We start from the raw sequence: 18,144 nt of genomic DNA on the forward strand, positions 1-18,144 counted from the left end.
TAAACTACCAGCTGCAGGAGATCTCCTAGATTTAGTCTTCATGGTATTGAAATAAAACCCTACACAAATAGTTGAAGAAATGAGTCAATGAGTCTACTTCCCTGAACTACCAGCTGCAGGAGAGCCCCCAGATTTAGTTTTCATGGTATAGAAATAAAACCCTACACAAATAGTTGAAGAAATGAATTAGTCTACTTCCCTGAACTACCAGCTGCAGGGGATTTGCCAGATTTAGTTTTCATAGTATTGAAATAAAACCCCACATAAATAGTTAAAGAAATGAATGAGTCTACTTACCAGAGCTACCAGCTGCAGGGGATCTGCTAGATTTAGTTTTCATGGTGTCCAACTGTTGGGTGGCCTCCACAGCTTCCTTCCTAGCCTGGAGTTGCAGTGCTCTAAGTTCAGCACTATGTTCTTGCTGTCTGGCCTATAAAGCACAAGACATTACATGGAAGACTTAGAGCTATGAGTACAATTCAACTACTTGAGCTCAATCTAGGTTAGAGTACAAACCTTCAAAACTTGGGCAAGTGAGACAGTCTCCTGCTGGGCTAGACAGATGCCTCTTGTTCTCTCCATCCCTACGACTTGCCGCAATGATTCTTCCATAGACTCCATGTAGGTCAAGCTGGCGGAGAATTTATTGGCCAAAGAATTCGGAGACAGTCTTCCATCTCCTGGCCCACGAGAAGCAAATGCTGGAGGCCGATCTTGAGATTCAGCTCGATTGGCAACAGATTCCAGCTGAAAATAGATTAAACATTTAACAGCCCAACCAAGAACCATTAAATACTCCAATCACTTACGACCAATGAACAGTTCATGTGTTTCATTTGACCATCCACTCAGGTTTTAATCATCTCATTCTGTTACTGCCAAAGTATATAAAATCAAACTCTTCAAAAGTTGCCCACCCAAAACATAGATATTCTCGTGACTCTGACTTTTATTTTACAAAAGCAGGACAAAGAAATAACCATACAAGAAATAGAAAAAAAAAACATGTAGAAGTTAGTTAAAGCAAACTCAAAGTAAATGACTTACTTTTGACCTGACATTCCGGGGTTCATCTTCACTCATCTGTGACACATCAGTCTCCACACCAGCATCAGACATTTGCCACTTATAGCCAACAGATTTCTTGACTGGTGTTAACTGGTCTTCATCATCACTATCAGTGGGAGAAACAAAATAAACAGTGCTATTAGTCGCCTGACTCTGGAAATACTCATCAAAGTAGAACATAACTTAAAGTGTATTCAAATGTTTAATGAGAAATCAATTGAATTGTAGACAAAAAGTAAATCTTTTAAAGTCAATAATGCCTTTAAATATATATTCTTTGATGGTAATGATTTTAAAATGTACCAACGAATGTAATTATTTTATAATAATATAATTAATTTAAGATTAACAATTAATTTAGTGTGACAAAATAAGAAACGGATCAGTGACAGAAAGATTAATTCAACATTCACAAGAATTCATATTCATTTTAGGAAGTAAAAACTTGTATTTCAATTAATTTTTTTTTTTTTTTTTAAATGTTCCCAAGTGACTAAAGTATCAAACTGTGATCAGCCAGAATCACAAACACAATCAGATGTGAGCTGACAACTTGATAACCAAAAGTACACTGGTCAACACGCTTTTACAAGAAATGTTTTTTCATTACATTTGTATGTGCTCAACACAAATAAAACAAACTTCTAACCTTAACCTCTGTAAACAATAGAGCTATTACCTGTACAAAGTCTAACAAGAAACAGTTTAAATTTGCCTATTGTATGAACAGTTTTATAGTAATTATTAGATATGAATGTAAATATTGTTAGAGTAGTCTGCAAATAGTTTTCATTCATATAGATCATGAAATTTAGAAAAATCATATTATCAAGATTTTTATTATGTCAAAAAGATTAAATAGTAGTAGTAAAATATAGTAAACAAGCTTCATTCAAAAAGAATATATATATAAAACTCTAACTGCTCTATTTGTGTTTAGCACATTTGCCATTTCTGTGTTACAGATTAGAAAAACATCAGTAACAAATTGTTAACCAGTGTTGGAAGTAAAGTGAATAAATAAAAGTATCAACACAACATTCAAAGGCTATACTTTGAAGAAAGAGAAGAGGATGAATCTGTTGAATAGTCTCTGCTTCTACAGCTGAAATAACAAACATTTTATTATTGTAACTTAGCCTAACTTCTACAACTAAAATAACAAACATTTTATTATTGTAACTTAGCCTAACTTCTACAACTGAAATTATGTAATCATACATTAAATGTGTGGACCTTATATCTCAATAAGTAACAAGTCCTAACCATGAAAAGATTTTATCAGAATTGTCAACAGAACAGAGAAAGTAATTTGACTGAGCCTTCGGTTGACCTCGTTATCAATATTTAATAAAATGTTTATTTTTAGTGGTACAGCAGTGGGAAAGTTCCTAAGAAAATGTAGAGTCCTAGCTACAAAACCAGTGAAATGTAAAATAAAGGCAGGCAAAAGAAACTATTGGAGGATAACAACAAAGAAAAGAAGGGACCTCCCAATGGGTGAAATTCAATGAATAGTATACAATAGATGAATGAAAGAAACTGGTCAACAGAAATGTAGTGCTACCATAATACTATAATAGTCTAAGGGTCAAACATGCCTGAAAGTCAAAGAAAGTGATGCTTAGTTGAGGAGACATTGTCACCACACAAGTTAGGATAACATTAGAGTAAGAGTTATGGAGCTAACTAGCTATTGACATCAGCTGCATCTTTCAGTTTCAGAAGTGGTTATCAAAGTCTAGAGCTCAAAGTCTACTACTGGAAGTATTCCAAAACTTGAAAATGGGATCCTTTTTTTTTTAAAGTAATATTGTTTCATGTTAATTTAAAATAAAAAAAAGAGTAAAGGATGAGATTATATTCTGGAACCAACCTACCAAGTAAAAGTTTTCAAGTTCATACTATAATATAAAAAGAAGTACATACCTCTCATATGTCATGGTGTACGCTGGCTCTGACTTGGACCCAATATCATTTGATCTATAAAAACAAAAAAATATAGACATATAAATAAACTAATGGAGTCAATCTAATTCCAGGATCCATTTTTAAGCAACATTTTTTTTTTTATTTCTTAACACAATTCACTGAATACATCAAGTCAATGTATTGCCACTATGTTGTATCTATCAATGATAAATATCAAGAACTAAATAGATATAATGAGATGGGGATTTGACCCCCCCCAAAAAAAAAGAAAAGATTGGACAATCATTAATTAAATATTAATATACAAATTTAGCATGGGTCATAATTTACCCAAAGTAAACACAGGTGACCTGGACAACTTACACATCAAACAATTATTTTGTTTCACTTTTTATTCTAGTATCTAAAAATCTGAAGATGTCAAAAGAGATCAATTGCTTTTTATCTTATCTTATATAATACAGACGTTACTTCAAAAAAGAAGATGATTATGTCCTACGTGTCATGCATTCAGTCATGCATATTAACCAATGACTTAAACTCTGCCAAGTCACTGGTTTTCTTGGCTAGCTCAGGCAACCCTTTCCATGCTCTAATAGCACTAGGGAAGAAGCATTTGTACAAATTTGTCCTAGCATATGGAACGAGGAATGTGCTATTGCAGGGTGAATTCAATCACACATCTATTTTTCTAGCCCCAACTATTAACACTGACAATGAAATATCTTGAAGATTTAAACTTGATCAAACTATTCCAAAGAAATGGCCACCTTGCAGTTCGCTAAAGAAAGGAATTAGATTATACACATATGCAGTAAATATTTCCAATAATCAACTCCTCTAAATTAGTTTTATACTATATTTCAAAGCCAAGGACTTGTGTTAAGGTCTGTTAATAATTTAACAAAGAACACTATGTTGTTAATTTTAATACATCAAGTCAACACCCACCTGACAGATGCTACAGGTCTTGATGATCTGACTGGAGAAGCTGATTCTGAGTGGGATGTAGAGACATCACTGTTTTCTGGTTCTGAGACTGTGGCCTCCACACGAGTGTATCTACTTTTAGCTACTACTGGTTGACCACTTCCAGTTTGACCAATGGTCACATGTTCCACTGACATAATTGTAGGTTGCTGCGAAATATAAAAAAGGATATTATTCATTAAAATGAAATAAATCTTTACATGTAAAGAGTAATAACTATCAAAGCACTATATGCAGACCTGAATTCGGTCTCAGTTACATCAAGTCAAGAGGTTACCTTGTGAGAGACATTCTCTGCAGCTAAGACAGTATTGGTGGCCAAGGTGGTGGTTGTAGTTGTCACGGTAATAGCTGTGCTTTGGTAAGGCATGTCCGCCTGTCTGGACCCTGGGGAAGTACATACCAATCAATAACTGTATTGCCTTAGAACAGTGACTATTCAGCTTCACTAATTATTAAACTAATGTAGCCTATACAGCCAAGAAGATCAATGACAAATGTAGATAAGTCAAGAGTGGTAGCCAGTCCAACTTACCTGCTGCCAAATATCTGTTCTGCCTGGAGAAGACACTCATGACACTGTATGGATCTGGTTTACTTTCCACCCATGCATACTGTGATGGAGGTTTGTAGGTAGCAGGTGTAGGCTTGTTTCTGCTGGAACTTTCCTTTTTGTTCTGCACAGCAGACACAGACCTCTGGAATCACCAAACAGTTCAATGCAATATGTCATTTTTTTTAAAAGGTAATAACACACACTGAAATTTAACAAAGAGAGTAACCAAGATTTCACTCAACATTGCTTCTATGTCTAAATCTATTGCCAGGAACAAAGAAAAATTGCTAAGAGTATAGAGAACATTGTGTCCAATGAAAACCACAAGGAGAGTTGTCCACACAAGTAAATGACATGAAGACTAACCCTGTTTCCATCCAGGTCAAGACTACCTAGTGGCTCTGACCTAGTAATCTCACTAAACGTGGATGTCTCTGTTAAGTCGGAAACATCGTCATTAGGCTGGTGACCAGAGTGAACTTTGACCTGTAACAATCAACAATCATCACTACATAATATGTAAATAATTATTTGATATGAATTTACAAACAAGAAGGTTCTTAACATTTGCTCTCCTACTTGTTGTCAAGAAATTAATTTTAAATTGGATTGTATCTTTTTTTTTAGACTTTAATAATCACTCATATTTTGAATCACTTAGATTTGAATTTATCAGTGCTATTTTCATGAATTATAAAAGCATTGTTTAAACTATGTTGAAACAAATATTTGTCTAACCTGAGTGTTTCCTTTAAGTCGCTGACCAAATGTTTGACCACTGGGCAGTTGCCAATTGAGAGCCTGTCTGACATTGTGACCCCTGTAGGCAGCTTGTATTCTTGTAGCAGCCAAAGCTTCATGTTCAAGTGTACCATCCCTCTGGCTATTAGTGTAGTGTTGAGAACCTTGCCAGATAATCAGATGCTTAGCTATACAAATGTTGCTATAAGAGATCTGCTACTAAACTATTATTCGCTTTTTTTTAAAATTAGGTTTCTGTCTTTTAATTAAAACTACTTTGATATTCAATCGGTATAAATTACCTGGCAGGTTTGAGGTAAATATATTGTAATCATTGTTTGCTCCTGTAAGTCGACTGTATCTAGAAACATAGTCTGTGCCAGAGTTGAACTGATGACTTGTATCCAGGATATGAACATCTGAAACATAAGGTCTTTTGAAATGAATTGAGATATTAAACTTGACTATTCTAACAACAAAGTAGTATATGAGTTGGTGTTTTCGAAGTGGAGCTTCATGTTTTCTGAATGCTTTCAGTCCACTATGGTAAACATTGTAGTTAAGACATAATTACTAAGTAATTTTTTTCCTTCTAGATGTACTAACAAATTCTCTGAAGTTCCCTTGTATCAGTGGTCAACACCAAAAGAAAATGTCTACCAAAGAAGACTTAGTTGCCACACATTCTACCCATCAAACCACACCATATCCAAATAGCAATAGATATTAAGTGTAATTAGTAGGTAGTACTGATCACACCAATGCAATGTTAATTAATTTTTTTTAATTTATTAAACATTAATTATAAAAACTTAGTAAAATTTACAATTGAACAAAAGCTACAGTGAAACAGATGTATAATTACAAATAAGCAAATGTACAACAAATACAACCCACTAGTATCAAATGTACAACAAATACAACCCACTAGTATCAAATGTACAGCAAATACAACCCACTAGTATCAAATGAACAAACAAAACAACCCACTAGTATCAAATGTACAACAAATACAACCCACTAGTATCAAATGTACAGCAAATACAACCCACACAACCCACAAGTATCAAATGTACAAACCACACAACCCACTAGTATCAAATGTACAAACCACACAACCCACTAGTATCAAATGTACAAACAAATACAACCCACTAGTATCAAATGTACAACCCACACAACCCACTAGTATCAAATGTACAACCCACACAACCCACTAGTATCAAATGTACAAACCACACAACCCACTAGTATCAAATGTACAAACCACACAACCCACTAGTATCAAATGTACAACCCACACAACCCACAAGTATCAAATGTACAAACCACACAACCCACTAGTATCAAATGTACAAACCACACAACCCACTAGTATCAAATGTACAAACCACACAACCCACTAGTATCAAATGTACAACCCACACAACCCACTAGTATCAAATGTACAAACCATACAACTCACAAGTATCAAGTGGACAAACAAAAACTACCCACTAGAATCAAGTGGACAAACAAAAACAACCCAGTAATATCAAGTGGACAAACAAAAACAACCCAGTAATATCAAGTGGACAAACAAAAACAACCCAGTAATATCAAGTGGACAAACAAAAACAACCCAGTAATATCAAGTGGACAAACAAAAACAACCCAGTAATATCAAGTGGACAAACAAAAACAACCCAGTAATATCAAGTGGACAAACTTTGTTTTCTCACCTTCCAATCGTTTCCTTTCCTCTGCCAATTTACTTTGCAGAGTCAGTGCCGTGGCCTTGATGGCTTCTTTTCTCTTCTCATTCGTCCTAGCTATAGAGTTGGACGTACCAATAGCAAACGCCGTTTCATCACCATAATGCTTGCCAGAGAATACACCTTGAAGTTTAAATTCTGTAGGCCTTGACCCACTGGACAGTGACCCGGAAGATGAAGTCTCCTGTTTCCTTCGTTGGCTGACAACCTGCGCACACAAAAATGTTACTAAGAGATTTTTTTAAAAATCAGCTAGAGAGATCACATTAGATCTATCCAAACTTCAGAAGAACAAACACAAAACAAAATCTGTGCGAACAGTAATTTCAATCATAATTCTAAAGCTATAGTTCATAAACAAAGACTCAAGTTTATCCAATTCTTTGTCTTAAAAAGTATGTGTTAATTGGTAAAAGGAAAAGAGTCAAAAAAAAATTTAAGGGAATTATTTAATAAAATGAAACCAGACAGAGTAATGGAATTACTTCTTCTTCGCAGCATGTCTTACTACAATGTTTGAATTGAATGCCATTTAGCAACTTCTTTTCATCTTTACAAAAGTAGTGCAGTTAAAACAGCTGAAGAGAAATACAGACTTAAATCTTTTGTAAAGCTAGAAATACTCTTTGAAAAACAAGAAATGTACAAGGACAAGAAATGAGCCAGTCTAATGTTAACTGAACCTAATGACACAGAAGCAGATCTCACCTGAGAGAATCTGTCCAGTATACTATCTACATCCATGGCCTGTGGGCCACTGGTCATTTCCTGAGTATCACAGTTGGCTGATATGTCTGTCAACACATGTGAGGCCTGGTAATGCCCTGATAGGCCTCCTTGTGTAATCTTCTCCACTGTCTTCTTCTGCTTGGCAGTCTCACTGTGCAGATAAGGTAGAGGCAAAATAAGACCAATGTAATACTAATGAGAATTATGAGAACACAGTGTGCATTAAATCCAGGGGGTTCAAAGCTTTATTATGGGAGTGATTGCTTTATTGACAGTCAAGTCAATCAGAGATAAAAGGGTTGTTTTGTTAGTGTAGCCTACTTCCACATTACACTTATAAGAGATTACACTCATGGATTAGGAACTGTAAAGAAACAGAAAAGAAGAGCTTTTCGCTGTCATGTTCTGGGATTGCTCTAGATTGATTATAAGAATAACTATAGAATTATAAGGTTTTAAAAAAAATGTTTGCATTACAAAGTCAAGCATAGAAAAATATGAGGGAAAATTTTTGAATTATATGAAATATGAACATGATAATTCTAGCAAAACAAATATAATTCTAGCAAAACAAATATAATTCTAGCAAAACAAAGTCCTTATCAACAGAGCACTATTTAAAAACATGCATTTCTGACAAAGCAATGAAATGATTAATGTTTAAGAGTGGTGTGAATGATACTATGACAAACAAGATACCTACTCTTCTAAGTCTCTAGGTGTGATGTGTGGTGTTGAGTCGTCAGCAGATTCACCAGTTAGTGTTGAGTCATCCCCATGTCCACCAAGGTTTTCTTTCATGTCCTGGATGAAAACAACATTTTATTTCCACATTCGTTCAACTCTTACCCATGGACACAAACAGCTACTAGTTTTATATTGAATCAATATTGTTAGTCATTATTAGGCTCCTTGCTAAAAGACTCAAAACCATAGACTTGCAACACCATCTAGCAACCCACAGGTACATCTGCTAGGCTGTGTTGCCAAGTTGGAAGTTTTGGGTTTGAGTCCTCAGCTGAGCCTGCCAATGTTTTGCCCTATTTTCTTCACTTTCTTCTCTCAATAATAATTGCACTCTAGTGTTGCTATTAGATGTTGCATGTCCTGTTTTCTGACAAGCAGAAATATCTCTAAGTTTTCTGACAAGCAGAAATATATCTAAGTTCTCTGACAAGCAGAAATATCTCTAAGTTAAGTGTTGAGATAAGAAAGTCAAGTCAAAGGATTGAGGAACTTCTTAAAGTTACTAACAACTCCAATGTTAGACCCATTGTACAGCTTTAGCCTAAAAAGTTTCAAAGAAAAGACAAACTCACCTCATCTCTTTTTCTTTTCCTGTCCCCATCTCCAGTCAGTCTTCCAAGAGCTGCAGACTTCACAGCTTGTTTCTTCTGACGCTCCACCAATTCTTGTAATAGCTGGTGCTTCTTCTCATTGGCTTTCTTACTGGCCATTTTCTCCTAAGGAAGGCAAAGTGTCAGAAAGTGACTAATACAAGTAATCATCAGGATCTGTCAAAGGCTATGCCAATAGATAACACAGTGATGTCTAAGGCTATGCCAAGAGATAACATTGATGTCTAAGACTATGTCAAGAGATAACATTGATATCTAAGGTTATGCCATTGATGTCTAAGGCTATGTCATTGATGTCTAAGGCTATGCCATTGATGTCTAAGGCTATGCCATTGATGTCTAAGGCTATGCCATTGATGTCTAAGGCTATGCCAAGAGATAACATTGATATCTAAGGCTATGCCAAGAGCTAACATTGATGTCTAAGGCTATGCCATTGATGTTTAAGGCTATGCCAGGATGGACTCACCTCTAATTGTTTCTTCATTCTTTTGGCTTTCTGTTCTGCTATAAACTTGCGAACAGATTCTTGATCGTAGTGTCTGGTTTTCTCACAGGGTTGTTGACTTTTGTCTGGCTCTGCACAGTGAAGAGTTAAGACTTAAATGAAAAATCACTAGAATGACATCTGATCAGAACACAAGAACATACAAGTAATTTGTCTTGTATCATTTCTAGAAAGCTTACCTGAAGGTTTTGGGGCTTTTCTTTTCACAGCAGGTTTCACAATTATTTTAGGTTTGGTCCCAGAGTCTGTTAAACCTATTTTATTTAAACACACATGACATACATGTATGATCAAACTTACAAAACTATATACATTAAAATATAATTATCAAAACAAAATTGTGCTATTTTATTATTTAAGAATTCATTTACATCATTAATATATATATAACTTATTTCCATAACCAAGGCTATTAGTGTGAGTGACTTTTGTTTTTTTAGAGTTTTAAGTTTAAACCTAATTTTCCATTGTTTTATACAGCTAGCATTCAGTGATACTAACCTGCTTGAATGTCATTTAAAACACTTTTTGCTTCCTGAGACAAATGCCTGGTGTCTGTAATGCCATCACTGTGACAATGGCCAGCAGCTGTGGGGTCACTGTCTGCCTCTGCCCCATCCGGCAGCTGATTCTGCCTTTCATGGTCAGGTAATGTCACTGTCTTGTTAGGGTCCTGAGTCTGCTGGGCTGCGGGCTTGCTTTTGCTTTTGGGGGCCAGGCCTAACTCTTTGACAAGCTCTTGAGCTGTCCTCCATGCTGATGTAGTGATTATATCTACAAGTTTACAAAATATGTTGATAAAAACTATTAATCAAAATACCTTCCGCATGTTATATTGTTAGAATAACTTTCATTAAGTCAAATGTAACATATGTGTAGATAGAGGTGTTGGAATCATAGTCTTTACATTTAAGTCAAAAACAGTTATAAGGAAATTCAATCACTAGTCAGCCTGGTTATCCTTTGCTGAAAATTACTTTCCCCCCCAAAAAATATGTTTTTTAGGGGAGGAAATACAGACATAAAAATAGTCAGTCATGGATCAGTACAAGTTCAATATCTCTAACTATAGTCCATTGTAAGTTGCTTGGCCACAAAACTCTTTATTTACGAAAATGTATACAACATTAGTCTTTTTCTAATTGCTCTTATATATCACATCTTTCATGCTTGAAGCTTGCTCAGTGCACTATGGTCCAATCTCTTTTGTGGACCAGTTGAAAATGGGGGTGGGGGGTATTTAGGAGATGTTTTCCATGCTGCCTTAAGCTGCTTGGCAAACACATTTCTGCTCAAGATTTGAACTCAAGCCCACTGATAGGCGGCCAAGCAGGTTTTGGTCTTTAAGCAACACATCTCACATATGTAGCAAAGATGCATAAATTATGAGTAAAATGTTTTAATGTTATCTTTTCTTTTTTTAATTAATAAATTTCACATTTTCTATCAGAATGAAACCATATTATAGCCCTAACTGCCAGCAAGACAGCAGGAAGTAGGCAGAGTTTGAACTTTGGACCATGGTGAAGACAAAGTAAAGCCTATTTCTTATCTTATATAATACAGACGTTACTTCAAAAAAGAAGATGATTACGTCCTACGCGTCATGCATTTAGTCATGCATATTAACCAATGACTTAAATTCTGCCAAGTCACTGGTTTTCCTGGCTAGCTCAGGCAACCCATTCCATGCTCTAATAGCACTAGGGAAGAAGGAGTATTTGTACAAATTTGTCCTAGCATATGGGACGAGGAATGTGCCTTTATCTTTGTGTCTTTCAGAGTATTTTATTAAATTTTATTTATCTTGACCAGGTAGTCACCCATGATCAAATGAATAGTAATTTACAAAAATAATTGGAAGAACTATTAAATGTTTGCTTGCAGATTTAACAAATCTTCTAAAAGTGTCCACTTTGGTTTTTATATACACCAGTATATATATATATATATTACAAAACATTTAATTGGCAGGGTATTCATATAGACTGAGTTTCTGTGCAAATAGTAATGTGTCAGTACAACTGACTTGACAGACCTGCAGTAGGCTGCCTAAGAAAAAAATCATGAAAAACTCACTTTTACTTGGTTTTGATGTTTTATCAGTGGTAGCCACAACTCTGGAGGCTTTCTTTGGTTTCTCTGCTGGTGTTGGTGCTGGATGTCTGACATGACTTGAAACTAGGAGTGACACACATACACAAGTTTGGTTACTGACACAGCTAAGGCTCATTTAAACAACTTTAACCAAAAGTTATGGGTTAAGGTGGTTAAGTGGTAAAGCAGTTGGCTTCCAAACTAAGGGGTCCTGGGTTTGAATCTTGGTGAAGACAGGGATCCCAAAACTTCTGAGATTTTTAGGACACCCCAAAGTCCACCCAACTCTAGAAAGTACCTGGCGTTACTTGTGCTGGCCACATAACACCCTCATTAAACATTAGCTACAGTAACAGATGACCTTTTACATCATATGCCCATAGGTCTGAAAGGGGTACCTTTACCTAGTCATACGTCTTTTTGTATTCAATTTAATATAATGAAATCAATTTTTTTAAGAATATGAGTATTTCAAAAACTGTTTGTCATTTCACTTTCAGTGTTGCGAGAACATAAGTACATCATGCTATAGGAATAGGTCCAGGTTGTTAAATATGCCTATTTACTATAGGAATGTGTCATTGTTGATAAATATGCCTGTTTACTATAGGAATGTGTCATTGTTGATAAATATGCCTATTTACTATAGGAATATGTCCAGGTTGTTAAATATGCCTATTTACTATAGGAATGTGTCCAGGTTGTTAAATATGCCTATTTACTTTCTGTCTCCTGTTTTTTGGGTTGTAAAACTGGTTTCTTGAGATTCTGTGTTTTTTTCTTGACACCACTCCATTTTGTGTTGGACTTGGAGCTGGGGGTTTGTTGATCTGGTCCTGAAAAACCTAAATGTAGAAAGACAAGTGGAACTTTGCTGAGATCTTACAATACACACTGACCTTTAAAACAAGCAAAAGAAACACAAAAATAGTTTGAAAAAAAAGCTTATCCAAGGGGAAGAACTCTTCTACATTTACAGTATTTTATATATAGACTGATTTTAATTAAACTACCACTATTTAATTAATAGTTTTTTTTTAATTGATTCATGTTCTATTTAGTATTAGGAACAATGTTTAATTGTGCAAAGTTTCAGCTTCTTAGAGTAGGGGAAGTTGGGCAAAAGTTACAAAGTATAACATTTGTACATGTGTGGATATTAGCTTAGAATGAATGCAAACAGTTAGTAATGTGAGCGTACTGGTGTAACTTACCTCTGTAACTGGGTGAAGGATGAGAGGCTGCGACCTTGCGAGATGCTGGGACTCTAGGGGTCGTGTCCTTGGTGATGGGATGCCTGGGTGGGAGGGCTGGGGGAGGCACAGGGCTGTCGGAACTATTGGCTAGACTGGTGTCTGGGGAGATGCAATGGAACATTTAGCACATACCAATGTTTGAGACCATCATTTGAAAATAAAATAGAAACTTTTGTCTAAGACACAACAACCACTGAGAGAAGTGTGTGTACAATCATGGAATACAACTCGAGGTTGACCATAGTCTCTGACAGTGGTGAAAACTGACTTGGGCCTTAGAACACTCTGCAAATGATTATAACTGTAGGTTTAAATCTAGAGATGTGTACAACAGAAATTGTCCATATGACAAGCCAGGTGCCCCACATAGATACTGAATACTAGAAGATTGTTTGAGCATTTTGTGTCTACAAGTTAAACTTACCATTACTGGTTGTAGTGGAAGATATTGATGCCAGGGCGCGTTGATGTTTGAGTCTTTCTTTGAGTTTCAGAAGAATTTCTGTAAGAACAAAAATATTCCATTCAAGAAACATTCAAACTTGTATTTCCACCAATGAGGCGGCTAGAACACTCCCTTCCCTCTCACGGTTTTCTTCCCCCCCCCCCTTTAATAAAGTTTGAACTTCAACCCTATTTCCATTGTAATCAATCAACTATGTAAGAACGTTTTGTCAATGTTCTAAACTGAAAATAAATTTAATAACTAGCATTACAGACCTCAAATCACTATCAGTATAACTAATAACTATAACACATCCAGAGCATTTCTACTTTTGAACAAAACTGTACAGCGGAAATCAAAGTCTACTTTGATCCCTACAGAAGTTTCATTCAACAAAACCTAGTATTGTCTGCCATAGTGGCTGGGTGGACAGTATACAAAGAGACATCTCTGTGCTGCTGTAGGTAGAACTACACATAAAGTCGAAGAAAGCCGTGAGAAAAACTGGTCAAACCTCGTGCAAACTTGGTCAAGTTCTTGGTGCAGGAAGTGGCTAGTACTTGTGTTACGTCGCTCCCATTCAGTTCAGGTACCAAGACTTTGTCCGGAACAGGTTGCTGCTTTTCCGGGACCAACTTCTTGAGCCTGGCTGGAGACTTGCACACCAACTCTACCGGCTGTAGCTGTTGCCGCTGTAGCTGTAGTTGGTGGAGGTAAAACAGCTGGTAGTCGCCAAATAAATCTTCGTCAAACGTCCGGTAAATATGTACAGAATCCACATACTGCTTACGGCAAGGCTGAACGAACGGGTGCCCCGTAAGCCCGCTGTGACGCTCCTGGCGGACATCTCCGGCACAATGCAGTCTTGTGTTGATCACGTCCGAAACAGCCCGCTGCCGACAACAGTTCATTGTTGCATGCCGGGAGTCAAGTGGCCCCTGTGGTCAACATCAGCAGGCCAACAAGACTGGTCCATTGTATGGGGCAATGCGGACACCATGGGGTGCTGGCTATCAAAGAAGATTAGTTCCCGGGGAGTGTCATAAAGTTTGCGGCCAATGAAAGGCTGGCATTACGTTGGGTGAGAAGAGACGTTCTGTTCTGTATTTAATCGCTGGGACACTGTGTATAGAACTGTCTCTCACTCTTCATTGGTCTGTTTGTTGAACGGTATATACATATACATAAGTTTTTTAAAAGTTAAGGGTTTTTTTAGCACTTTATACTAGTCTGTTCATTACTATCTTCACGAGACTGAATGCAAAAACTACATAAATAAAAAAAACGAATCAATGTCAATAAGTCTTAGAGAAGTGTGTCGCCATAGAGAACCAGAGGATCAATAAGAAGAAGAAACAAGACATCAACAACATATAAATACGTAGTACTCTCACTGTCTAGATCTAAATAGTACACTGCTGTGGGCTTCATTACGCTAATCAGATTCACAAGACAACAACATATAGATACGTAGTACTCTCACTGTCTAGATCTAAATAGTACACTGCTGTGGGCTTCATTACGCTCATCAGATTCACAAGACAACAACATATAGATACGTAGTACAGGGGTCGGCAACCTGCGGCTCGCGAGCCACATGCGGCTCTTTGGATGTTAAGCTGCGGCTCGTTAGTTCCATACTCAAATATTTTTTATTTTATCGAACAAAAAAATGAATCGATTAACTAAGATTAGGCACCGATTCTCTCAGCCACTTGTACTCGCTTTTCACCTCACCCCCTCCCCATGTCCTCAAATGTAACATATTCCAGGTGGAAGATATTCAACCTTCTTCTTCCTTATCAACAATATAGATAAGTCTTGCGACATAAAAGACACGGCACAAGTTGACTTTCTGTCAGGTATATGTCTTCCCAAGAATTGATAGCGCTCTCGTGACAAACTAGAGGCGAAGATTTAGCGAATGCCGAGCGAAAATGCCTCGAAGACAATAAGATCTATTTAAATTAACTCGTTACAAAAGCAACTGGTGGAGTCAGAAGTAGGAAAGGAAAAAAAATTGAAAAATCTGCGATTCTCAGCGAATTTCTTTTACCAAAAAGCGCTTGTCAAAGGCACTCTACCATCGTCAGTTTAAAGAATTCTTAAACGAAATGGTGACTCGGTATTCCGACACACTCTTCTTCACAATAAAGTGCGATGGCTTTCTACAGGTATGGTGTTGAAACTTACAGCTTTGTGCTAAAATGAAATAAATTCATTCCTAAATGAGAAAGGTATTAATAACCCAGAATTAGAGAACGACAAATGGTTGCAATAATGTTACTTTATGATGGATATATAAGCAAAAGTAAAGGAGATGAATCTTAAACTACATGAAAATTAAAAACCCAGCCGATGTTTTGGTAGAAGATAAGAGCGGTGGCTGAGCAGTAAAGCGCTTGACTTTAGAACCGAGGTACCGAGTTAGAATCCTGGCGAAGACTGGGATTTTTAATCGCTGAATATTTTTTGCGCTTCTAAATCCACCCAGCTCGAATGGGTACCTGACATTAGTTGGGGAAAGTAAAGGCGGTTAGTCGTGGTGCTGGCCACATGACACCCTTGTTAACCGTGGGCCACAGAGATGACCTTTACATCATCTGCCCCATTGATCGCAAGGTCTGAAAGGGAAGCTTTATTTTACTTATTCAGAGCGGTAAATGACTTTATTCTCACTTTCTAAAGCAATATCGCGATAAAACCAGTGCAACTGTTGACAGGAATTACTTCAGCACAGTTATTTAAAAAGGATACAGATGAATTTACTGAGAGATTTGAGCATTTCAAAACTTGCAAAAATCAATCTAGCATTCATAGTAAATCCCCTCAACACAAATAATAACGAAATCCACATTGAGCCATTTAGAATTGATACTGGACTTTAAAAAGTAAAGTTTTCTGGAGCGGAGAATTTGCTGATTTGAAAAGCAAGTTTGAAAAGTTGGAGGCCCAGAAATGTATGTACGTAACGCAACAAAATTGAACAGCTTTCAAAGAAATAACGCTAGATGAGGCACTTATATTCGACGCATGGAGTCGTCTTCCAGATTGCTACAGTGAAATGAAGTGAAAAGGTTGGCCATTGGAGTGCTAACTATATTCGGATGGACATATTCATGTGAGCAAGTGTTCTCTTGTATGAATATAATTAAAAATTAAGTAAGATGCCAATTAACAAATGAAAATTTAGAGTCGTGTTTGAAACTGAAAACAAGTGTTGAGACAAATGTATCCAACTTTCTAAAACCAAAGCCATCGCTCCCATTGAATTTGTTTGCTCAATTGTTTTGTTATTGAAGTACAAGTTAGTGGTGTATGTAAATGCTTAATTCTTTTATTTAATGTATTTACTTACATAATAAGTAATCATCTAATAATGCCATATATATATATATATTATCTAATTTATTGTAAAAAACACTAGTCATATATATATAAATATATATTTTTCTTTTGAATAAATAGATTTATTTTTATTTATCAAAGAACTTTATTTATGCTAGTAGTGCTACTATTTATAGATGGCAAGAAAAAAACTTTGTGGCTCTTTAAAAACATTAAAATTTTGTAAATTGTAATTTTTGGCTCTTCCGACTCAAAAGGTTGCCGACCCCTGACGTAGTACTCTCACTGTCTAGATCTAAACAGTACACTGCTGTGGGCTTCATTGGGCTCATCAGATTCACAAGACAAATGGGATGAGGGGGGAGAGCCGCCCATCTACTGTTCTACCGTCCATCTACTGTTCTACCGCCCATCTACTGTTCTACCGTCCATCTACAGTTCTACCGTCCATCTACTGTTCTACCGTCCACCTACTGTTCTATCGTCCAATCAGATCTGATAAGTTGTAAGTTTCGGTCTATAGTGTCTATCTGTTCCAAGCCATGTCCATTGAAAACCAAAGCAAACAACTTAAAAGGCCAGTGCAATAGATCAAACGTAGGAATGTTTCCGTGGACTGCACGTGACCACAACGTGTTAACTCATTTTCAAACGAAACTTTAGTCATCAAGACTGGGGTGACCAGCGGTCAGTGGGATCAATGACGACACCAGGGACCAGTGGTCAACACACAAAGATGACACCTGAACTAGGTGGGCGCCCTAAGATGTGAAACGCAAATTGATTCTGGGGCTTTCGGGCCACTTAGAGCTGGCACGGGAAAGTTTGTCTAGCAATCTCTATGTTTGACCAGCTCTGTACTCTGGACATGAGCGCTGGCTCAGTTGAATCACTCTCTCGTGACGTCTGTAGGGCCATAATGCGGTCATTCGTGTAGCAATCCAGGTTAGCGTGAAATACAGAGAAAGGGGGCAAGTGAAAGCCAAGTTCCATCAACAGGCTCGTCCTTCTGGGTTCACACAAGAATGACAAATAGTACAAAGAATAAAAGACTGCATGCTATTACATGGGCAAGTACGGAAGAACTACGCATCAATGACCATCAAGATGGATTCAATACTTAGGATTTATATTTGAATTATTGAAAAAAAAAATAATTTTTAACTACATCGCCCAAGAAAGAACAATTATATATTTAACCCCAACCCTACCCTTTCCAAAACAAAAAATCTAACCAGCGATAAATGTCTCAACCAAATCTGTTGGACACTATATTTATGAATGAAATGAACAACTTTGGTGTAGTCATACTACTAAGAAATGTTTCATTCAACAATGTGTCCTCTAGTTTCCAAGCGTATT

The 18,144-nt window shown here is 36.6% G+C and overlaps 1 protein-coding gene across 6 annotated transcripts in view; it reads right to left on the bottom strand.

Moving 5' to 3' along the window:
• The window catches only part of LOC106058351 (centrosome-associated protein 350-like), a 119,594-nt gene that overhangs the window by 14,317 nt on the left and 87,133 nt on the right, over nt 1–18,144 (bottom strand). For 5 of the 6 annotated variants that reach the window (XM_056041271.1, XM_056041272.1, XM_056041276.1 and 2 more), the window contains 22 exons: nt 13,414–13,491; nt 12,948–13,088; nt 12,456–12,578; nt 11,716–11,817; nt 10,138–10,410; nt 9,816–9,890; nt 9,598–9,707; nt 9,090–9,233; nt 8,474–8,574; nt 7,750–7,921; nt 7,009–7,249; nt 5,590–5,706; nt 5,285–5,451; nt 4,913–5,032; nt 4,526–4,688; nt 4,268–4,377; nt 3,952–4,139; nt 2,998–3,051; nt 2,123–2,173; nt 1,048–1,174; nt 517–747; nt 298–430 (listed from right to left, as the gene is read on the bottom strand). In XM_056041271.1, the coding sequence (XP_055897246.1) occupies nt 298–430; nt 517–747; nt 1,048–1,174; nt 2,123–2,173; nt 2,998–3,051; nt 3,952–4,139; nt 4,268–4,377; nt 4,526–4,688; nt 4,913–5,032; nt 5,285–5,451; nt 5,590–5,706; nt 7,009–7,249; nt 7,750–7,921; nt 8,474–8,574; nt 9,090–9,233; nt 9,598–9,707; nt 9,816–9,890; nt 10,138–10,410; nt 11,716–11,817; nt 12,456–12,578; nt 12,948–13,088; nt 13,414–13,491 (3,021 nt within the window). The remainder of the gene's footprint in view (nt 1–297; nt 431–516; nt 748–1,047; nt 1,175–2,122; nt 2,174–2,997; nt 3,052–3,951; nt 4,140–4,267; nt 4,378–4,525; nt 4,689–4,912; nt 5,033–5,284; nt 5,452–5,589; nt 5,707–7,008; nt 7,250–7,749; nt 7,922–8,473; nt 8,575–9,089; nt 9,234–9,597; nt 9,708–9,815; nt 9,891–10,137; nt 10,411–11,715; nt 11,818–12,455; nt 12,579–12,947; nt 13,089–13,413; nt 13,492–18,144) is intronic. The other variant, XM_056041273.1, reaches the window with a different exon arrangement.

The sequence above is a fragment of the Biomphalaria glabrata genome, chromosome 9 (assembly GCF_947242115.1).
Source record: "Biomphalaria glabrata chromosome 9, xgBioGlab47.1, whole genome shotgun sequence".
Lineage (NCBI taxonomy): Eukaryota > Metazoa > Mollusca > Gastropoda > Planorbidae > Biomphalaria > Biomphalaria glabrata.